This window comes from Carcharodon carcharias, chromosome 9 (genome assembly GCF_017639515.1).
Source record: "Carcharodon carcharias isolate sCarCar2 chromosome 9, sCarCar2.pri, whole genome shotgun sequence".
Taxonomy (NCBI): domain Eukaryota; kingdom Metazoa; phylum Chordata; class Chondrichthyes; order Lamniformes; family Lamnidae; genus Carcharodon; species Carcharodon carcharias.
Window position 1 is genome coordinate 106,628,044 of NC_054475.1, and position 21,215 is coordinate 106,649,258.

The following is a 21,215-nucleotide window of genomic DNA, read 5'->3' on the forward strand; positions in this document are numbered from 1 at the left end:
CCATGAAGTCCTCTACCCACAGTCTGGATGAAGACCAACAAGCAAGGTCACCAGTCAGCATGGGAGGCGGTGGCAGCGGTGGTCAGCCCTGCAAAAGAGGACAGCCACCCAGTGCCAAAAGAGCATGACTTATCTCTTCCGTTCTGCAGGGTAAGTCACTTTTCTTATCACTCTCAACTCACACACTCACAAACTCATCACACATCCACAGGGATCTTACTGCCAGTTCAAGGGACATTCACTCTCTCACACTCACCTTCATCTGTCCTGAGGATCGTGTCCTCATCACGTCCATGCACCACTCAGCATTCACACATACCAGGCATCCTTCTCATCTGGCCTAACAGGCAGCCTGCTTACAGTCTATCCTTCTGTGTTCATGCAGGACAAGCTGGCACACAACAAAAGGGAGAGGTCGCAGACTAGTGGAGGAATGCCTGACATCATGGCCCTCACAGACCTTGAAAATAGAGTCATCTTGCTGGTTGGCGATGATCTGGACCATTCGTGTGCTGACAGTGAGGTCGGCGGTGCTCAAACCAAGTGAGGATCCAGCAGCACAACATCCATTAAACAACCATGCTGTGAGTGAGTTCCCCTGTTTCGCAGTCCCCTGCCATGCACTAATTACCTCTCCTTGCTTTCGCAGGCACATCTGGGAAGCAGCCGAGACAGTCCAAGAGCCAGGTCCTCAACTCAAGATCAAAAGACACCTCAGAAGAAGAATCTGATGACACCCTCCTTGAAGACCCACCACAGCGCTCACCCACACCCTCCATCAGCAGAGAGGCACACACAGAGAGGGACATAGCTCTAGAGTAGCTGTGGGGTCACAATCTGGCAAGCACATTGCACTGTCTGATCCACAGCAGGTGGCGGCAGGGAGTTCCCAGGTTTCCAGAATTCGGAGGACTGCTGAAAACTAGAAATCTGCTGAATCTGAGTCAGGTGAGGAACCTCTGGGCTCGGTCACACCTCAATTACTGGACAAGCAACAGCAAACGTGGGAACATCAGGAAGGGATGTCCGCTGCATACCTCAGATTGCAAGGCATGGTGGAGGAATCCGTCCACCTTCAGTCTGAGGTGGTAGTGCCGGCATACCAGCGCACCAAGATCAACACTGGTAGGATGGCAGCCGCCATGGTGACCTTGGTACAGGATATTGGTCCTGCACGGCTCCATTGCTGATGCCATAGTTGGCCTCCAACAGTGTCAATGCAAGAGGGGTACGGGGCAGCTTCCCCTTCTCCTCAAGGAGTCAGCCAGTAGCTCTCAGGCACCTGTAGGGAGGATCAGCAGGTGCACACCCTGGGGCCATCCACCCAGGTGACTCCAGGAGTGTCCAGCATATCCGAATCCTCTCTTCCTGTGACCCCAGCAGCTTGAGCGCCACAGGCCAAGGAGGGTGCCGCTGCCACACAGCAGAATCCCGAAAGCAGGCCAGAGCCCTCCAGGTCTCGGCTTTCCAGGGGAGACCTGTCAAGGTCAGTAGGCTGCCTCCACCTCTGCTTTGGATGTTGGAGGAGCACCAAGATGTAGCGGCAGGTTTAAGAAGGTTGAAAGGATGTAACTCTTTCGAGTACAAACATGTTTCCATCTGTTTCAGATGAAGTTACATTGTTTCATAGTTTGCTATTGTGAGATTTGAACTCTTGATAATCTTTTAAATGAAAAACAAATCAACAAAATTAGGATAAATCAGGAACAGCCCCTAATTCAGGTCAGCTGAAAAACCAAGAACAAAGTTTAAAGGAAACTTACAAACTTTAAATCAAAATGTAATTAAAGGGATCAACAAAACACCCCAGTCCCCGCGGTGCCCACCGAGCACGGAAGGCCTCGAGAGTGCCAGCAGACACCGCGTGCTCCTTCTCCAGGGACATCCGGCAGCGAACGTAGCCACGGAAGAGGGACAAACAATCGGGCGGGACTCCCCCGTCGATCGCCCGCTGCCTGGACCTGTTAATGGCCAACTTGGCCAGGCCCAGGAGCAGGTTTACGAGGAGGTCCTCCTCCTTCCCGACCCCCTTCCGCACCGGATGCCCATAGATCAGGAGCGTGGGGCTGAAGTGCAAACAAAACACCAATAAAAGGTTTTTCAAATAACTAAAAAGGGAGTGCAGCCTACAACACCCTACGTATACATGGTCCACGGACTCCACAAGACCGCAAAAAGGGCACGTGTCTTGAGAGTCCGTGAACCTATGCATCCTCTTATTATAAGGGACTGCTGCATGCAACACCCTCCAACCCAGGTCCCCGATAGAAAGGGGGAGGACACCTCCGTAGAGGGCCTCCCATCGGGGGCCTCCACCACCGGACGGCAACAAGGCACGCCAGGGCGTGTCCGGTCGACGGACAAGGGCGAGAAAATGGAAGGTGTGCAGCAGCAGTCCGTACAAAAAGCCCCTCTTTGCCGTGCCAAAAGGCACAGAGGGCATGTCCCCAAGGCGGCTCATATTGCGGGGCACCAGCACCCGAGGGAGGGTTCGGGGCTTGGGGCCAATGTGGAATTCCGTCCGAACAGGGGAACGCTCAGACGGAAGACCACCGCGCACCTGGGCCACCTCAAGACCCAAAATAACGTCGGGTCCGAGCACGACCGTTCTCAGGTCTTGGATGGCATCGGCTGCGACCTGGACACTCACAGACGCGCGTCGCGCCAACTCCTGCGGGAGCATCCAGCCCAGCCCTCCGCCACCTAGCACGTCCTCGATCCTGGTCACCCCTGCGGCCACAGCCCTCCTCTCCGCCAACCACTGAAAAGGACGGAGGGGCGGATTCCTGAGCAGCAGCTCTCTGACGATAGCCGCTACTCCTGACGGGGGAGAGCTGCGTCGCGAGGCGACCACTTTCCAGACTTTGATCAGGTCCTGGTAAAAGACGGGCAACGCCTGCAAGGAGCCACCGAGGCCCAGCTGTTCTATAAACAGGAGCTGCACGTCATAATTCAGGCCGTGCACCTGACGGAAGAAATACGTCATCAGGGCACACCATCTAGGAGGAGGCTCGACGTAGAGGTATCGCTGCAGTGTCTGAAGGCGGAAAGTCGCCACCTGTGTGCGTAGGCACACTAGCGCCTGACCACCCTCCCTAAGCGGGAGACTCAGAACCTCGGCAGCGACCCAGTGCAATCTTTTGTCCCAGAAGAAGTCGACTAACAATCTCTGGATTCTTGTGACAAAGTCCGGGGGAGGGGTCAAAGTGACCAGCCGATACCACAACATGGCGGCGATCAGCTGGTTTATGACCAGAACTCGACCTCGGTAAGATAGCACTTGGAGTAGCCCTGTCCAGCGCCGCAGGCGAGCGGTGACTTTCGTCTCCAGTTCCTGCCAGTTTGCCGGCCAGGATTCCTCAGCAGGGCAGAGATGGACCCCCAGGTAGAGGAGGCTGGTCCTGCTCCAGGTGAAAGGCCTAAGCTCCTCGGGTAGGGGATCCATCTGCCACTGACCGACCAGGAGTCCAGAACATTTACCCCAGTTGATCCTGGCAGAAGAAGCGGCAGAGTAGACCTCCTGGCACTCGCGCATCCTCCGCAGGTCAGCCGGGTCACTAAACATAAGGAGCACGTCATCGGCGTAAACCGAAAGGACCACCCCGATGCCCGGCCCGCGCAGAACCAATCCCGACAACCTCCTCCGCAAGAGGCGCAGGAAAGGCTCCACGCAAATAGAATACAACTGGCCAGACAGGGGGCAGCCCTGACGTACCCCTCTCCCAAAGCGAAGGGGCGCCGTCAGGGACCCGTTAACCTTCACTAGACACTCCGCGGCGGTGTACAGAAGTCGGATCCGGGCGACAAAATGCGTCCCGAACCCGAAAGCTCGCAGAGTTCCGAGTAAGTATTCGTGATCCACCCTGTCGAACGCATTCTCCTGATCGAGAGACAGGAAGGCGCTCGACAGACCAGCCCTCTGGGAATGGTGGATGATGTCCCGGACCAGATGGATGTTATCATAAATGGTGCGGTCCGGGACGGTGTAGGACTGGTCAGGGTGGATCATGTGGTCCAGCACGGTGCCGAGCCGAGAAGACATGGCTCGGGCGAAGATTTTGTAGTCCGTGCTGAGGAGGGAGACCGGGCGCCAGTTTTTAAGAAGGCGGAGATCCCCCTTCTTCGGCAGCAGGGCAATCACGGCCCTGCGCCACGAAAGGGGCATCTCCCCGGTAGCAATGCTCTCCCCCAGGACCCCCGCGAAGTCGCTCCCCAAGACGTCCCAGAACGCCCTGAAGAACTCCACGGTCAGCCCATCTAGTCCCGGGGTTTTGCCCCTAGAAAGACCGTCGAGTGCGCCGGTCAGCTCCCCCAGACTTATAGGGGAGTCGAGCTTTCCGGCGCACTCCGGGCCGACCTGCGGCAGGTCCTCCCACAAAGCTCTGCAAGCTTCCTCACTGGACGGATCCGGAGAGAAAAGGGCAGTGTAGTAATCTCGGGCAATGGCCCTGATGCCCTCCGGATCCGAGACAAGGGATCCGTCGTCGGCCAGCAGCGTAAAGAGCTGCTTACGGACCCCGTGCCTTTTTTCCAGTGAGTAGAAGAAGGGAGAGCCACGGTCCATCTCCTTAAGGAAACAGATCCGCGACCTCACGAACGCGCCCCGAGACCCGACCAGTTGCAGGTCCCGCAGCGCGCCCTTCTTCTCATCGTACACCGACCGCAGGGCTGGGTCCGCGTCGGGCTGACGGAGACGTGCCTCCAGGTCGAGCACCTCCTTCTCCAACTCCTCGACCCTGGATTTGCGTCTCTTTGTCGACCCCTTCGCGTACTCTTGACAGAAAACTCCGATGTGAGCTTTGCCCACGTCCCACCATAGCCTCAAGGAGGGGAAGCCTCCCCGCTTCCTTCTCCAGCCGGCCCAGAAGCGACGGAACGAGTCCAGGAACCGCTGGTCTTCCAACAACAGGTTATTAAAATGCCAGTACGCGGACCCCGTCCGAGCGCAGAACGAAGTGAGCTCCGCCCACACCAGACGGTGGTCCGTGCACGGAACCTGCTGTATAGAAGCAGCCGGAACGCAGGACACGTACGCCTTCGAAACGTAAAGGCGGTCGAGTCTGGACGCTCCGACTCCAGGTGACACAAAGGTGAACAGGCTGGAGTCAGGATGGAGATTTCGCCAGACATCCACTAAGTCGAAGGACCTGACCAGGTCCCGCAACTTACTCACACCTCGCGTGCAGTGCGGGGTACCGTGACGGTCCCGGACCCCGAGGGTGCAATTGAAATCCCCCCCGAGGACGATGCACTCGCCAGCGTTGATGGAGCCGAGATGAGTGGACACTTCTTCAAAGAAGCTCGCTTGCTGCTGCGTGCCCAGGGGAGCGTACACATTCACAAAGTGAAGCACCGCCCCCCCCAGACGCACAGTCAGGTGCAGCAACCGGCCTGGCACCGGCTCCTTGACCCCCAAGATCTCCGGCTGAAAATGCGGGGCCAACAAGATAGCCACCCCGCCAGAATTGGAGGTTAGGTGACTCATGTAGACCCCCCCTCGCCACTCCAGGAGGCACGTGGCTTCGTCTCCCGGAACGGTATGGGTTTCTTGCAGGAAGCACAACGCATACTTCCCGTCCCTGAGGACCGAGAAGTTCTGGAACCTGCGCTGTGCGGCCCTGCTGCCGCGGATGTTGAGGCTGGCTATAGTCGTCTTCATTGTCAAAGGTACATCAAATCTTCACCTTAAGTCATTAAAAAGAAGAAGAGGACTTTTTAGTCCTTCCTCTCCTTCAGGAGCCCAGCGAGAAACGTTTGGACCCTCCGCCGCGCGTTCCTATCCAACTCAGGAGACTTGAGAGCCTCGCGAGTGGACCAGAACACCAGCGGAAAAGAATGCCACCAGTCCAAGGCCAACTGAACCCTGTCTCGGCGACCGCGATGACTCGCCAAAAAGTCCCAGAGTTCCCTTGGGGGGATGAGGGGGGAGTCAGTGGAGGGCACCAGGGGATCCACCGCCTCGCTTGAGAGCGACTCAGCGTAATCTCCAGCGCTCACCACGGACACCCCGTCCTCCTCCAGGTCGTCTCCTCCAGCTTCCGACCCCTCCCCCGCATTGAGTACGGGGGCTGATTCGGAGCTGCCAGCTGGCTCTATCTGTGCCTCGATCCCACCCCCAGGATCAAGGCCAGAGGGGTCCTCTCTGGTCTCCTCTAAACGTTTTGGGTCAGAGGGCAGCGGCAGTTCTGATGCCCGCTCTCCTCCCGGCACCGGGTCGTCCGGGGAGCTCAGGCCAAGCTCCTGACCTAAAACTAGGACGCCCGGTGCTAAGGTTTGGGAGGGAGCGGGAAGGCCTTCCTTTTCGCCGCCACCCAATGACCCGTTGACATTTTTTAAATTTTGAAAGTTGCAGTCCCCCGATGAGCCAGAAGGTACCTCGGGGGTATCGAGGGTCTCTGAGTCGGGCACCACCTCAAGGGAGGTGCCTTCAGTGACCCCCGAGGGGCCCTGTTCAGGGGACTGCAGCAGGTTGACAGGGGTAACAGTGGTGGGAGTCGGTGCAGGGGTTTTGAGTTCCCCCAGAGGACAGGGTGAGATTTTACTTGGCGGAGACGCCACCACCTCTTCATCGGGGGAAGGGACACACCCAACTTCTTCAGTTTGGGCATCACCCACCTCCTCCTCCGAAGCGTGACATCTCTTCCGAGTCAGGCTGGGGGCTAGGGAGACCTCCCTTTCCGAGGCCCCCTCCTCCTTGTCCAGCCCTCCCGGACACTCCACCCTCTGGGTTTTGGGTGTCAGATACCCCGGCTCGGGGTCCCGCGTCTTTTCCCCGCCGGCCCCGGGAGCACGCGCAGAAACGACGCCGGGGCCGGATGATGTCTTTTCCCCCGAGCCGGTGCTTGCAGGTGTTTGGGGGTTTTGGGGCGTTTCAGGGGCCGCCTCCAGGTTGCGGGTCTTCCTCCGCGCCTTCTTACGGCGCGGGGGCTCTCCCCCCGCCTCACCGGCAGCCGAGATGGCAGTGGCCGCCGGCGTCGCTTCCCCTTGCGGGGAGGGAGATGGAGTGGTGGCGGTGGGAGGAGGGGCGGTGCCAGCCGTGGCCGCTTGGGTGGGGCTCGTGGCCTTGGAGGCGGGGCAGTTCTTCCTCATGTGCCCCGCCTCCTTACAAGCATGGCACCGCACGCCCTCCACGGTCCAGAAGACCCGATAGGCGGTCCCCTCAAAATTGATAATGAAGGCCCCCTCCAGGCACTCCTCCCGGGCCAAGCGGACAAATACCTGGCTCCGGAAGGAGTACACATGGCGGAGGGCCGAGTCTTTGAGGCCAAGCAGGATTGGTGCAACCCCCGACCTGACCTCCCCCAGTTTATTAAGGTGGGGGAGGAGGAGCTCACTGGATAGAATAGGCGGGACGTTTGAAATAATAATTCTCTGGGCGGTGGCCTCAAGGGGATCCACCGCCAGAAAAGTCCCGCCCACAGTGAGTCCTTTTTGCAGGGCGAGGCGCACCGCCCGCTCGGACCTCAAGAAGAATATGGCCTTCCCATACATTTTAGAGGCCGCGACAATGGCTGAGGGGCCGACGACCCCAGCCATAGCCTTTACGCAGGCCTCTATTGTCATTTCAGGGTGAGCATAGCTCTTTACCCCAAGGGCCCTGGTGAGGAGGCGGAAAGGTGACAGGGCAGCGGGAGCAGCTGGAGCCGCAGAAGCAACCACCCCCGCATAAGTTTTCTTTTTTTGAGGCCCTGCCACCGGTGACAAAACCGCCTCCACATTAGCCCTCGAGGGCCCGGCCACAGGCGATTGTGAATTGGCCTTAGGGCCAGAGCCACGCCCACCCCGGGAAGGATTGGCCATTTTGTTTTTTTCTTTTTATATATTTTTTTATATATATAGGGAGGAAAGGGGGTGGGGGAGAGAGGTAGAAACAACCTCCCCTCTTTTAGGCAGGAGAGGAGAGGAGGGAGAGGAGTAAAAGACAGGGAGGCACAGGAGGGAAAGAGGTAAATGTCCAGGTGGGTGTCCTCGATGGTGGATGGACAGTGGGTGGGGGCCTGATGTTCTTCAGGCAGGGGGAGGCGATGTCTTCACCAGCTATTGCTGGCCTTACTGGGAAAAGGGCTGGGTTGGGGGGGAGGGGTGGCAGAAAGATGGTTTCAGCACATACACACACCCTCCCTCTCTTCCTTCCCCAACTCCTCTGGCAGTCTTCTTGCCTCCCCCTACAAAACACAGTCCTTAATTGCCCCCACCTTAAACAAAAATACACAGTTCAGACACCCACCTAGGATGTTGTTTTTCAACTCAGTCCTGGCCTCCTGGCCTTCCTGTCCTGTAGCAACAGTTCTCTTCTCTCCCTCTCTCTCCTTTAGCAGCACTGGAGGAGCAGCAGCAGAAGCAGCAGCAGCACACAGCAGAAGCAACAACCCCAAAGGCAGCAGCAGAAACAGTTGAAACACTGAGGAGCAGCAACACCAACACCACACACCTTCTCTCCTCAGTATCAGGAAACCAACTGAATCCACAATTACCTCCACGAGATCGTTAAGAAAATGAACTCTTGATCTGGGGGTTACAAACCCAGTACCATAACCATTTGGCCATTTAGGCCAAGCTGCTATTTAGGCCAAGCCCACTAGATGTAACTCTTTTGAGTAAACCTGTTTCCATCTGTTTCAGATGAAGTTACATTGTTTCATAGTTTGCCATTGTGAGATTTGAACTCTTGATCTTGGGGTTACAAACCCAGTACCATAACCACTTGGCTATTTAGGCCAAAAATGTAACTCTTTCGAGTACAAACACGTTTCCATCTGTTTCAGATGAAGTTACATTGTTTCATAGTTTGCCATTGTGAGATTTGAACTCTTGATACTCTTTTGAGTAAACCTGTTTCCATCTGTTTCAGATGAAGTTACATTGTTTCATAGTTTGCCATTGTGAGATTTGAACTCTTGATCTGGGGGTTACAAACCCAGTACCATAACCACTTGGCTATTTAGGCCAAGCTAAAATTGTTTGTTTTTTTTTTTATAGTTTGCCATTGTGAGATTTGAACTCTTGATCTTGGGGTTATAAGCCCAGTACCATAACCACTTGGCTATTTAGGCCAAGCCCAATTGAGGAACCAGGATGTAAAGCAGCATGTGACCAGCAGTCTGTAACTCTTTTGAGTACAAACCTGTTTTCATCTGTTTCAGATGTTGTTTCATAGTTTGCCAGTGTGAGATTTGAACTCTTGATTCATAGTTTGCCATTGTGAGATTTGAACTCTTGATCTTGGGGTTACAAACCCAGTCCCATAACCACTTGGCTATTTAGGCCAAGCAAAAATTGTTTGTTTTTTTTTATAGTTTGCCATTGTGAGATTTGAACTCTTGATCTTGGGGTTATAAGCCCAGTACCATAACCACTTGGCTATTTAGGCCAAGCCCAAGTAAAATGTAACACTTTCGAGCATAATAATTAACATATCTTTGTAACTCTTTCGAGTACAAACCCATTTCCATCTGTTTCAGATGAATTTACATTGTTTCATAGTTTGCCATTGTGAGATTTGAACTCTTGAGCTTAGGGTTACAAACCCAGTACCATAACCACTTGGCTATTTAGGCCAAGCCCAAGTAAAATGTAACTCTTTCGAGTACAAACACGTTTCCATCTGTTTCAGATGAAGTTACATTGTTTCATAGTTTGCCATTGTGAGATTTGAACTCTTGATCTTGGGGTTACAAACCCAGTACCATAACCACTTGGCTATTTAGGCCAAGCATAATAATTAACATATCTTTGTAACTCTTTCGAGTACAAACACGTTTCCATCTGTTTCAGATGAAGTTACATTGCTTCATAGTTTGCCATTGTGAGATTTGAACTCTTGAGCTTAGGGTTACAAACCCAGTACCATAACCACTTGGCTATTTAGGCCAAGCATAATAATTAACATATCTTTGTAACTCTTTCGAGTACAAACACGTTTCCCTCTGTTTCAGATGAAGTTACATTGCTTCATAGTTTGCCATTGTGAGATTTGAACTCTTGAGCTTAGGGTTACAAACCCAGTACTATAACCACTTGCCTATTTAGGCCAAGTCTTGAGAGAATGTAACTCTTTCGAGTACAAACCCATTTCCATCTGTTTCAGATGAAGTTACATTGTTTCATAGTTTACCATTGTGAGATTTGAACTCTTGAGCTTAGGGTTACAAACCCAGTACTATAACCACTTGCCTATTTAGGCCAAGTCTTGAGAGAATGTAACTCTTTTGAGTACAAACCCATTTCCATCTGTTTCAGATGAAGTTACATTGTTTACCATTGTGAGATTTGAACTCTTGATCTTAGGGTTACAAAGCCAGTACCATAACCGCTTGGCTATTTAGGCCAAGCCTAAACATTTTGTTGGGTGTCAGCCAGCATATTCCACACCTTCAGTGGAGGTAACTCTTTCGAGTACAAACCCGTTTCCATCTGTTTCAGATGAAGTTACATTGTTTCATAGTTTGCTATTGGGAGATTTGAACTCTTGAGCTTAGGGTTACAAACCCAGTACCATAACCACTTGGCTATTTAGGCCAAGCATAATAATTAACATATCTTTGTAACTCTTTCGAGTACAAACACGTTTCCATCTGTTTCAGATGAAGTTATATTGCTTCATAGTTTGTCATTGTGAGATTTGAACTCTTGAGCTTAGGGTTACAAACCCAGTACTATAACCACTTGCCTATTTAGGCCAAGCATAATAATTAACATATCTTTGTAACTCTTTCGAGTACAAACCCATTTCCATCTGTTTCAGATGAAGTTACATTGCTTCATAGTTTGCCATTGTGAGATTTGAACTCTTGATCTTGGGGTTACAAACCCAGTACCATAACCACTTGGCTATTTAGGCCAAGCCTTGAGAGAATGTAGTTGCACAGCCTGGGCATGGGTGTTAATCACTTGTACTCAATGTTCACTGTTGTCAATAAACTTCCACTGTCTGTGGCTCCTTGTTATGATGAACAGTGGTGGTGTCACTCAAATGTGAAATCTTGGTTCCTGCACAAGATAAAGGCAGGTTTCTCAGTCCAGGGCCTCTTCCCTGTGCATTATGTAACCTTCAGACCAAAGTGATGGTCTGACTTCACATTGATTGGACATATTAGTGATACCTGCACCTCAATGTGCTTGTCATTGCTGCTAGAATGTCATGGGCAGGCATCACAGAGTTTCGTCATTCTCTCTGTGTGCTTTCAGCACCTTTGAGGTGGGGCTGACCCTCATCTATTCAGCATCTGTGACTGGTGACACTGAGCTCCTGAAGGGGTCAGGTGCTGAAGGCAGACAAAGGATCAGGTGCATCTAAATTTTTTTATGGCTCTGTCTCCATGACATGACCCTGATCACAGAGCAAAAGCGAGCTGCCCTCAGCCAGACAGGGGTCAGACATTCACAGAGGCAATATGAAGATCTATGGCATGTCCTCGCTACATGTCATCATCATCCTCCTGGAATTGAGCCACTATTAGGGCCTCAACTGCATTTCCATGACACATGACATGAGCCTGAACACTGAGCGTATGTGTGCTATCATCAGCCACACAGGAGTCAAACGTTCACAGATGCAAGTTGAGGGTGTCAGGATTGTCCTCACTGCATCTCGTCATCACTCTCCACAAATCTGCCAGCTATAGGAGCCTCCTGAGCGTGCCTGCCTCATCCAGCCAGTGCGATGGCCTCATCGCCAGCGTCCTCGCCTTCGAGGACCGCATCACCATCGTCACCTTTGACATCCTCCTCATCGGAGGAGACGTGTGGTTCTTCCATTTCCTCCTCAGCCAGGTCCTCCCCTGTTGCAGTGCCAGGTTGTGAAGCGCACAACAAGCAACAATAATGTGCAACACCCTCGGTGGACTGTGCTCCACTGGACCTGTTGAGGCACCAGAACTTAATTTTCAAAATGCCTATTATTTGTTCTGTCAAAGTCTGAGCTGTTTGTTATACTGTCTCCCTGCTGTAGTCTGAGACTGCCACACAGGCATCATCAGCCATGTCCTCTGTAGGGTAGCCCTTTGTCCCCGAGAAGCCAAGCCTGCAACCTCTCTGGACCCTGGAAGATGTCAGGGATCTGAGACTGCTAAGGATGTAGGAGTCATGGATGTTCCCTGGGAATCGTATGCAGACCTGTAGGATGTGTTTGTGGTGGTTGCACACCAGCTGCGTTCTGCAAGTGGAAGCCTTTGTGGTTGATGTAGTTGATTGCTTGTTACCATGGAGATCTAAGTGCCACATGAGCATAGTTGATGGCACCCTGAACCTGTGGAAAATCTGAGATCTGTGCAAATCCCAGTGCTCTTGATTCCTGGTTTTCCTGATCCTTGGCAAAATGCACAAAATTCTGTGCTATTGCGAAGGAGGCGTCCGTGACCTCCCGTATACACTTGTGTGTGGAGGGTTGTCCGATCCTGCACTGGTCACCCGTGGAGTCCTGGAAGGAGTCACTGGCATAAACATTGAGTGGCATGGCCTCTTTCACGGCCACTGGTAGTGGATGCCTTCCGTGTCCCCACAGCGTCAAATCCTGCAGTAGGTGGCATATGCGACCAACCAGTTCCCTAGACATGCACAGTCTTCAGTGATACTGTTTTCAGTCATCTGCAGGAATGATAAGCACCATCTATAGATCCTGGGTCTAGCAAGGTGCCTACGGGTGCCAGGTCTCTTGCCTCCTTTGTCTTGAAGGAGGTGCTCCTCCCTTTGCTGAGCTGGGATCTTCACCATTCTCTTCATCTTCTTCTTTGGCCTCTGTAAGCCATGAGGCATACCGCTAAATCACTGGGCTTCATGATCCTGATGCTCTTCTCCTGCAGAATCAAAGAGAGGGTTAGCTTATGTGTACTAAGAACCTCTCTGGGTTAAGTTTGAAGGTCCCTTCACACATGCAGGAGAGCGCTGGCTACCACTTGGATAGCCAGTGTATAGTGCACTCATTGGCTGTCCGAAACCCCACCCACCTTCACCCCATTCCACTTGACCGATTGGCAGCAGCTTTTAGCCACTGGACTGCATGCTGTGCTCTCAGCTCAGGTGCAGGCATTCTCCTAATCGCGCTGCAAGGCTGCACTGTTATCTTGAACCATAATTGAAACTGGTCCAAGCCCTAATAAGGACATTGCAAGGGGCTATGAGCACTTCTGTCAATGACTGTGCCATGGTCACCTTTCGCGAGGGGTTTCTACAACTTGCCCAGTTGTCCAATTGTTCTGCTACCCTCTAAGGCACACATTAATTTTCAGTCTGCACCTGAGGGGTGAAAAGTTCTGGAGCATTTGGTGGCACCTTCATGCTACTGCATTGCTTGAGTGGACAGAAAAGCTTCAGAGGCTTGACTCCAAGCATGTCACTGGCGCTTCAGCTGAACGGTCTCAGTTGCGGAAGAATGCTAATTTTTAACAAGCTTTTTTTAACACGTGTATGGCCGCTTCCCTCCCTGCCTCCCCCAACCCCCTGGCATGTGCTTGAGTACTTCCTTCAGCCTGACTGTGCTGCCTTGCCACCCGCTACTCCCAGGCTGACCTGCACTGGAGCCCTTACCCTGACACTGCACGCAAAGTCAGCCTGGAAAAAACAACTTGCCTGTGCACCCCGCTAATATGTGGTGCCTCTTCCTTGTTGTCCTACAGGTGATGCTCGTGAGCGCTGCTCAAGTTTGTGTGCACTCACCCCGAGTTCCCCTCGATGTTCAGGTTGCCAGGTGCACGCTTTTTTAAGGCAGTCGTGAGGCACACGGTTCTGAAGTAACGCCGACATGGGTGGTAAATTTGACGTGGGGCAATGTTTCCGGAAAGTAAGGCTTATATTTAGATGCAAATGTATTAAAATGACATTCCTGACGTGCAGCGGTGGGAAACACGGCCTGCCATAAATGGGTGGAGCGGACAAATTCAAACTGGTTTCATGATGGAATAAAACTGACTTTTGGCCTTCTCACCATATTGTCCCCCTACCCGCCATGATGCCCGACGCCAATGGGGCTGAAAAATTCCGGCCAAAATACTTGTTCAACATCTCTGCCGTTTCCTCATTCCCCACGATAATTGCTCCTGTCTTTGCCTCTAAGGAACCAACATTTATTATAACTACTCTTCTTTTTATATGCTTGTAAAAGATCTTATGATGTGCTTTTATATTCATGGCTAGTTTACTCTCATACTCTATGTAGTATACCATTTTTAAAAATTCATTTTTGGGATGTGGGCATCGCTGGCTAGACCAGCATTTATTGCCCAACCATAATTGCCCTTGGGAAGGTGGTGGTAAGGTGTTTGGTGTTCATTTATGGCCAGGATTTTAAGGCCCCTCCCACCCGCTGGGATGTTACGCTCCAGCCTAACCAAAGATTTAAATGACTCGCTGCATCCACTGGGGGTAGACACTCCACGGCGGGGCCGTAAAATCCTGGCCTATTGTTTCTGTTAACTGTCCTCTTTGTGCTGTTAGTCAAGCCTGGGTGTGGTTACAGAGCCACAGAGACTAAAACTGAAAGCAGTTGCTTAAAATCTATCTCTTTGACCCTGGTCCATCTATCCTGATATCTCCTTATGTGGTTCGGAGTCAAATTTTGCTCTAAAATACTCCTGTGAAACAGCTCAAGAAGTTTTATTACATTAAAGGCACCAAATCAATACAATTTCTTGCTGATATTTATGGGAGCTTGCCATCTATAAATTGGCTAACAGATTTGTCCTTGACAACAGTAACATAAGTAATTCATTGGCTGTAAAGTGCTTTGGGATGTTCTAAAGTCATGATAAGTTGCTATATAAATGGAAGCTTTTTTTCCAAAAAGAAAAATCTTCCAGCTCCATCTTTTTTCTACACCAGGAATATCATTTCCCCAGTTTGCAGAACACATACGCAAGAATCAACACTATTGGAGAGAATTTAACGACAACATAAGGAGTGGGTTTGGATTGGGGGGGCGTGGTTAAAGTCTTATAATTCAGAACACCGACACAAATCCATCTCCAATCACCCCACTTCTGACTTTAGCAAATGTGGAAAATCCAGCCATTACCTCCAAGTAAGGGCTGTCAGATTCAGTACACCTACCTGCTGAATCCAGCATGTCTTCTGGCCAAGTCACGTGAACTGACAGTCCCCCTTTCAACCATCCCCATGAGACCTGCAACCTTCTCACCACCATCCCAAAGCCCCTGCTCCTGTTCTCAGGCCTCCACCTACACAGGCCTCTGGTCTTCACTTCACCCCATTCCCAAAACCTCCAATCCACTTTCCAGGCCTCTGATTCAACCTCTCCAAGCCTCAGGCCTATCACACCCTAGACCTCTGATACTGTGCTTCAGGTCTCTGACCTTCTTTCCCACCCCAGGTCTCTGATCCCTTTTCTAAGACTCTGATCACACCTTTGCCCTTCCCCCACCCAGGACACCCATCCCCTTTGCAGGCCATTCCTTCTAGCCCCGTCCAGCGAATTCTTCCCAGGCTCAGCAGCCTTACAAGGATCAATCCTTCATTCCAGATGTAAACTTATCTTGTCCTGTGGCACCCATTGCCTGATTCCCCGTCCAAATGGAAGGTAAGCCCGTCAATCTGATTGTCCGTCAGGCAGGAACCCAGTCAACACCACACTCACGGCAGGGGCGTTAAATCCTGAAGTCGGGTTCCCTGTGCTCGACTGACAACACTGCCATTTCCCACTACTCCTTTGTTCCTGGTGGGTTAGGTAAGTTAAAATCCAGATCTATATTGGAGTAAATTGTTAACTTTTCTCCAGCATGTATAAAACTCCAAGGAAACATATGTTCAGTCTGCTTTTATTATATCTTTTGTATTTGGGTCACTAGATAAAGGAATATCCAACCTGGGCGATTTTAAAATTGAATCATAGTTTACTATAAAGTTAAAAAACAATGTCTTTCTTGCTGAATCTACAATTTCTTCTACAGAAACACAAAGGTGAAAACATTCCCCATATCTGAGATTGTGTCATTTTCTGATTTCAAAAAGTTATGACAGCCAAAGCTTTTAGAATGAGAAAACTTTATTCAGTTTAAGGTTTGATTTTATGGCTGAAAGTTTGGTGACAGGCAACTTGGAACACAATTTCCATTTCTGTTTTGTCTCTCTGATTAAAACATGACCTGCTGCGTTAGAATAAAGTCATCCTTAGGGAGTTTTTTTTATTGCTGGCGAAATACCTGGAAAACCATGAATCAAAACTGATTTTCTGCATCGGAAGAAATCACATCTTCAGCTATTTTTAACTTGCATTCAGTGATTCCTTCACATCGTACATCATGCAGAGAAACTGTGCTCGATCAATGACACTTCTGCAAGATTTAAACAGCCTTTGCCCTGGTTTAATCACATCACAAAACATCCTAATTGACTCAGACCATTCTTCCCTCTCGCCACTTTAAACTGCTGTTTAGTGTGTGACTGGGATTGACATTTGTCTTTTGACCCCTTTTCAGTGAAGAAAGTGATAAGGCAAGTCAAGGAACCATTAAAACCAGACAAAAAAAAATGCTTTGTTGTTGCCTCAATCCTTTAGTGAGTTAATATGAGTGCCTTTTAGAAAAGGAACAGGCTGCATGTGCTTCTCCCGGGAAACACAAGCCTAGTACTTTATTTTTTGCATGTTTTCCTAGATCTTATGTTACAGCTTGTGTTTCCTTAAAACAGATGGGATCTTGCTAAGCAAAGGGCAGTGCTGTTAAATCTGTGTTTAACTGTATGTAAGACCAGCTGCTGTTTAGAGTTTTGGTAGCTGTCTTCCTGTGTTAATCTGATTTACTCGTTTGAGGGCTGACCTCATCATCCTGTCAGTATGGTATCCCACCTACACTGTTAGCAGCAGCTTAGTATTTGCAGCGAGTGCTAGCAGTACTGTATACTGCTCAGAGGAGAAAGGGCTTGTTCTTGTTGGTTTCTTAGTGAAGGGATTTGGTGCAGAGGCGTGCAACGGTGATAAAAACAAACCAATCTCACATCCACAAGTTTAAGACTGCCTTGGACAATGATGTCTGTGTCCGGGAGGAAGGAGTTTGACATGAAGCAGATTCTAAGGCTGAGATGGAAATGGTTTAGTCACCCCTCGCAGGGCTCTTCTGGAAACAGTGGCTGTCTCCAGCAGGAGGGATTTGAGCACCGTGGCATGGGTCAGAACAGGTTGAAAAACCACTCTCGGGACAGAGGTGGGCTCAGGAAAAGCAGTAGTCCTGTAAACAGTTTACTGGCACCTGTGCCAGCTCCAATTTACAGCAGACCTGACAGTCAGCCATGGCATCAACAGAATACAGTGCCACGCACGCCAGAGACTGAAGGACTTGCTAAAATTTCTGTGCAAGATGACACTGTTAAAGAAGAAGAAAAAGAAAACAAAGAAGCAGTGGAATCAGGAGGTGTTGATGTTACAGAAGAGGCTACAGAGAGGTAGGAGCTTGCAATGAGAAAACATTAATGGCACTGAAGAAAGCTGAATGTCATTTATATCATTTCTTTAAAAAAATCAATACATTGGGACCATAATTCTAGAGTATACATAATACTGGCAGCATATTTTATGCATGCCCTTAGCTTTTTCTTGAGCTTTGCCTCTGGTAAGTGTGACTGATCATCTGCTTGGCAGCTTATTACATTATTCTAGTGAGGGATTCTAATGCCTATGAATAATTTCCCTGCAATCATATGTTTATCACTCCTTAGTAAATACATGCAAATATATGCTGCAACTCCATAGGCTAAGAACGGAGTTTTGTGTGGTCTTGTAATACAGCCTCAGACGTAGTTCTGTTTTCAGTACAGTCAGCAGAGGAGACAAATGGTTTGTTCTGGGTTATATTTAAAACGTGTCAAAATCATGTTTATTCAAAGCTTCGTTTTGTGGCACTTGTCGAAAACAGATTTTGTTGTTGCTTTTCCCCAGTTAATATGAGTGGAAACTTCCGATTTATATTTCCCAAAACTTATAGTGGACCCACTCCAAAGATGATCCAGGTACTGCACATGGTCAGAATGTGGAACTTGGTACCACATGGAGTGATTTATTTGAATAGCATAGATGTGTTTAGGGGGAATCTAAATAACTATATGAGGGAGAAACTAGTTGCAGAGTATATTGATAGGGTGAGATGAAGCAACTTGGGAGGAGGTTCATTTGTAGAAAAGACCTGTTGGGCTGAATGGTATTTTTCTGTGCTGTAAATTCTATGTAATTCTACGTAATTCTATGTAATGCTTGGTTTGCAACGTCTTTGCCCCACCAAGTAACTGCAAGTGTTAAAAACTAAACAGTGAAGGGGCAGCATGTGGGAAGGGCATTAGGTTATAGAAGCACTGGATCAATAGCAGTTAGATTCAAATCCTGAGCCTTAATTCAGAGAGGTAGGAGTTGCAATGAGAAAACATTAATGGTACTGAAGAAAGCTGAATGTCATTTATATCATTATTTTTTTTTAAATCAATACATTAGGACCATAATTCTAGAGTATGCAATATACTGGCAGCATATATTATGCATATTCACAAAAAGCTGTCTGCCATCAGGAGGAGCAGACAACAAGTGTCCACTGGGGAAGGAGAGAAAATTGAAAACTGAGTTTCTACAGACTGCAGTTAGAACATTGGCAAAAACCTGAAGCATACTGTCAAAACCACCATTATATGTTGAGGAATAGTCCACATCATGGGACATAGGGAAGTAAAGGGGGGGAAAAATCAATCCATATGTATTTGGGAGAAGTGGGGAGTAGAAAACCACTGGACAGAAACAGTTGTAAAAGTAGAGAAACATCAGAAAATCTCCGCAATGTGGTGAGAACAGTCAGTGATTTTCCCCGAGTTGGCCAATTAGTGGTCAGAGAGTGGGCTTGCAGTCCAATTAAGGATGGTAAATGGCCTCTCAAAGCTGGAGGGCCAATAGGAGGTCTTCTAAAACTAAAGAAGCAGCAGCTTACAATTCAGGGAAGTGAGACAGAGGGAGCCTCCAGGTGGAAGCGTCCCACTCCAAGCTTTTAAAATTTTAAATTAAATTGAAAAATGCCCTTAGCTGCTGGGCCATCACCATGGAGGGGGAGCCCCTCCAAAGGGCAGCAGCAGCTGCACCTGAAGCCAGGCAGGCAAGGGGGGCCTCAAAGCCTAAATGGCGTGCAGGCATCCTAGTTTGCCACCAGGCAGCTGACCTGTTCTCTGGCACTTTGGATATCCCACAGGCTGACTGGAAACTTCCAATTGGCCCCTGACAATAGGTCTTAAGTGGCCTTTTACTCACCTTAACCGACTACACCCTGCTTGTGGACAGAAAGCCCTGCTGCCTCCATCCTGCCTCCAGGAAAATGGCCTGGGGTTGGGATGTTGCCGGCAAACTGACATTCCAGCCAGTGGTGTGGAATTCTGCACCCACCCACCTCTGTGCTTGCCCCTATCAGGACCTGAAAAATCCTGCCAGAGAGTCCCTTAATGGTTTGGCTGACAATTGGAACTCACTATAGACATGTTATTATGGATATAGGCTTTGAGGTTCTAAACTGTAGAAGGCTATGTTGGACTGCATATCCTGAAGATTCAATTCCAAACATAGAAACAGGAGTCGGCCATTCAGTCCCGCAAGCCTCTTCCACCATTCAATTCTTCAATGAAAAACACTTCTACATATGATGGGAAGTCCTAGGAACATTCCGCCCCCTCAGAATTAGCAAAACAGACACCAAAGGCACAGTTTACAGCATAAAAGAGTGATTTCCATCACCACAGCTATTTTGATGGTAAATAAAGATATTCAATTTCTAATGAAGAAATCTTTTAGTTTCATCATTAAAAAGACCCAATAACATTGCCAGACATGGTAGGAGAGACATGAAACTAAGTAACAAGGTTTGTTTCAAATGATGAAAGCAAATGCTTCCTTTTGCTCCCTCCTCCCAATTGCTATGGAGTTGACCACCTGGAGTCCTGGCACACTGAAAACACAGTTCCAGTTGTACCCTATGGAAAAGCACTTGTTTCTTTTTAAAGTTTGTTAAAGGCTGGACATTTTTAAAATAGACAGACTGGAAATGGATGATAATTTCACCCTGACAAACACTTTCCACCCACACAGATGGTAACCGTACCACCCACAAGCAAATAGTCATTAACCAGCATCATAATCAAAATGGATTGATATACAAGTACTAATGATAAGGTGGGTGTAACATGGAGGTGTGCAAATGCTTTCTACATTATTGTTGACATCTTATCAAGTATCAGCAGAATAGCCATGAACATTAAAACATCACTCCTGTAGAAGTATTTTTCAGATGTAGCACAGGTTTTCTTAAAAAGACAGGCCACCTGAATAATATATGTTCATACTTCAAAATCTTTTTGTTCTGAACATTTAATAAATGCTCGGAAATGATCTGACTCATTATCTGTGTGTCGAATAAAACTCAGTCATAACATCATTTTAACCCTGTAATGAGGTAATGAGATAAGCATATAGTATTAGAACTGTTTAATCAATAACAACTCACATTTACATAGCTTTAATGTAGTTAACTGCCTCAGGGCACTTCATAAGAATGTTATCAAAACAAAATTCAATACTGAATGCCATAAGGAGATATTAGGACAAATGACCAATGGCTTGGTCAAAGAGGTAGGCTTTAAGGACCATTAGTGGACAAGAGAGTGATATAGAGAGGCAGAAAATTTTTGGGAGAGAATTCCAGGGGCAGAATCTTCAGCTCGGCAAGTGGGGACCGGGTCCACTCGCCGACACGTAAAATGACGCATGGTGACGTTGGGCATGCGTCCCATTCTCCCCCAGAGCTTTGAGTTGAGGTAGCTGAAGGCATGGCCAGCAATGTTGGGGCGAAGGGAATAAGGGATGTACAAGAAACCAGAATTGGAGGAGCGCAGAAATCCTGGAAGGTTATAGGGTTGCTGAAGATTATAGGGTTAGGGAACAGTGATGCCATGAAGATATTTGGAAACAAGGATGTGTATTTTAAATTTGAGGCATTGTTGGACTGGGAGCCAGTGTAGCTCAGCAAGTACAGAGATGATAGATGAATGAGCCTTGGTACAAGTTAGGACTTGAGCAGCAGAGCATTGAATGAGCTCAAGTTTAAGGAAGATGTAAGATAGGAGCCTGGTCAAGAAAACATTGGAATAGTCAAGTCCAGAGGTAACAAAGAGATGAATGAGGGTTTCAGCAGAAGCTGAGGCAGAAGCAATGGCCAGGAATTAGAGGAGCTACATCCTAATAGGTATATTGA

At 49.1% G+C, this 21,215-nt stretch overlaps 1 protein-coding gene across 2 annotated transcripts in view; it reads left to right on the plus strand.

Moving 5' to 3' along the window:
- LOC121282627 (kelch-like protein 4) overlaps window positions 1–21,215 on the plus strand; it is a 414,008-nt gene that overhangs the window by 240,552 nt on the left and 152,241 nt on the right. The window contains exon 1 of one of the 2 annotated variants that reach the window (XM_041196420.1): window positions 16,976–17,388. The exons of the other annotated variant lie outside the window; for it this stretch is intronic. Within the exon in view, the coding sequence (XP_041052354.1) occupies window positions 16,976–17,388 (413 nt within the window). Of the gene's footprint in view, window positions 1–16,975; window positions 17,389–21,215 lie in introns of those variants that run through there. 2 annotated transcript variants of the gene reach the window in all.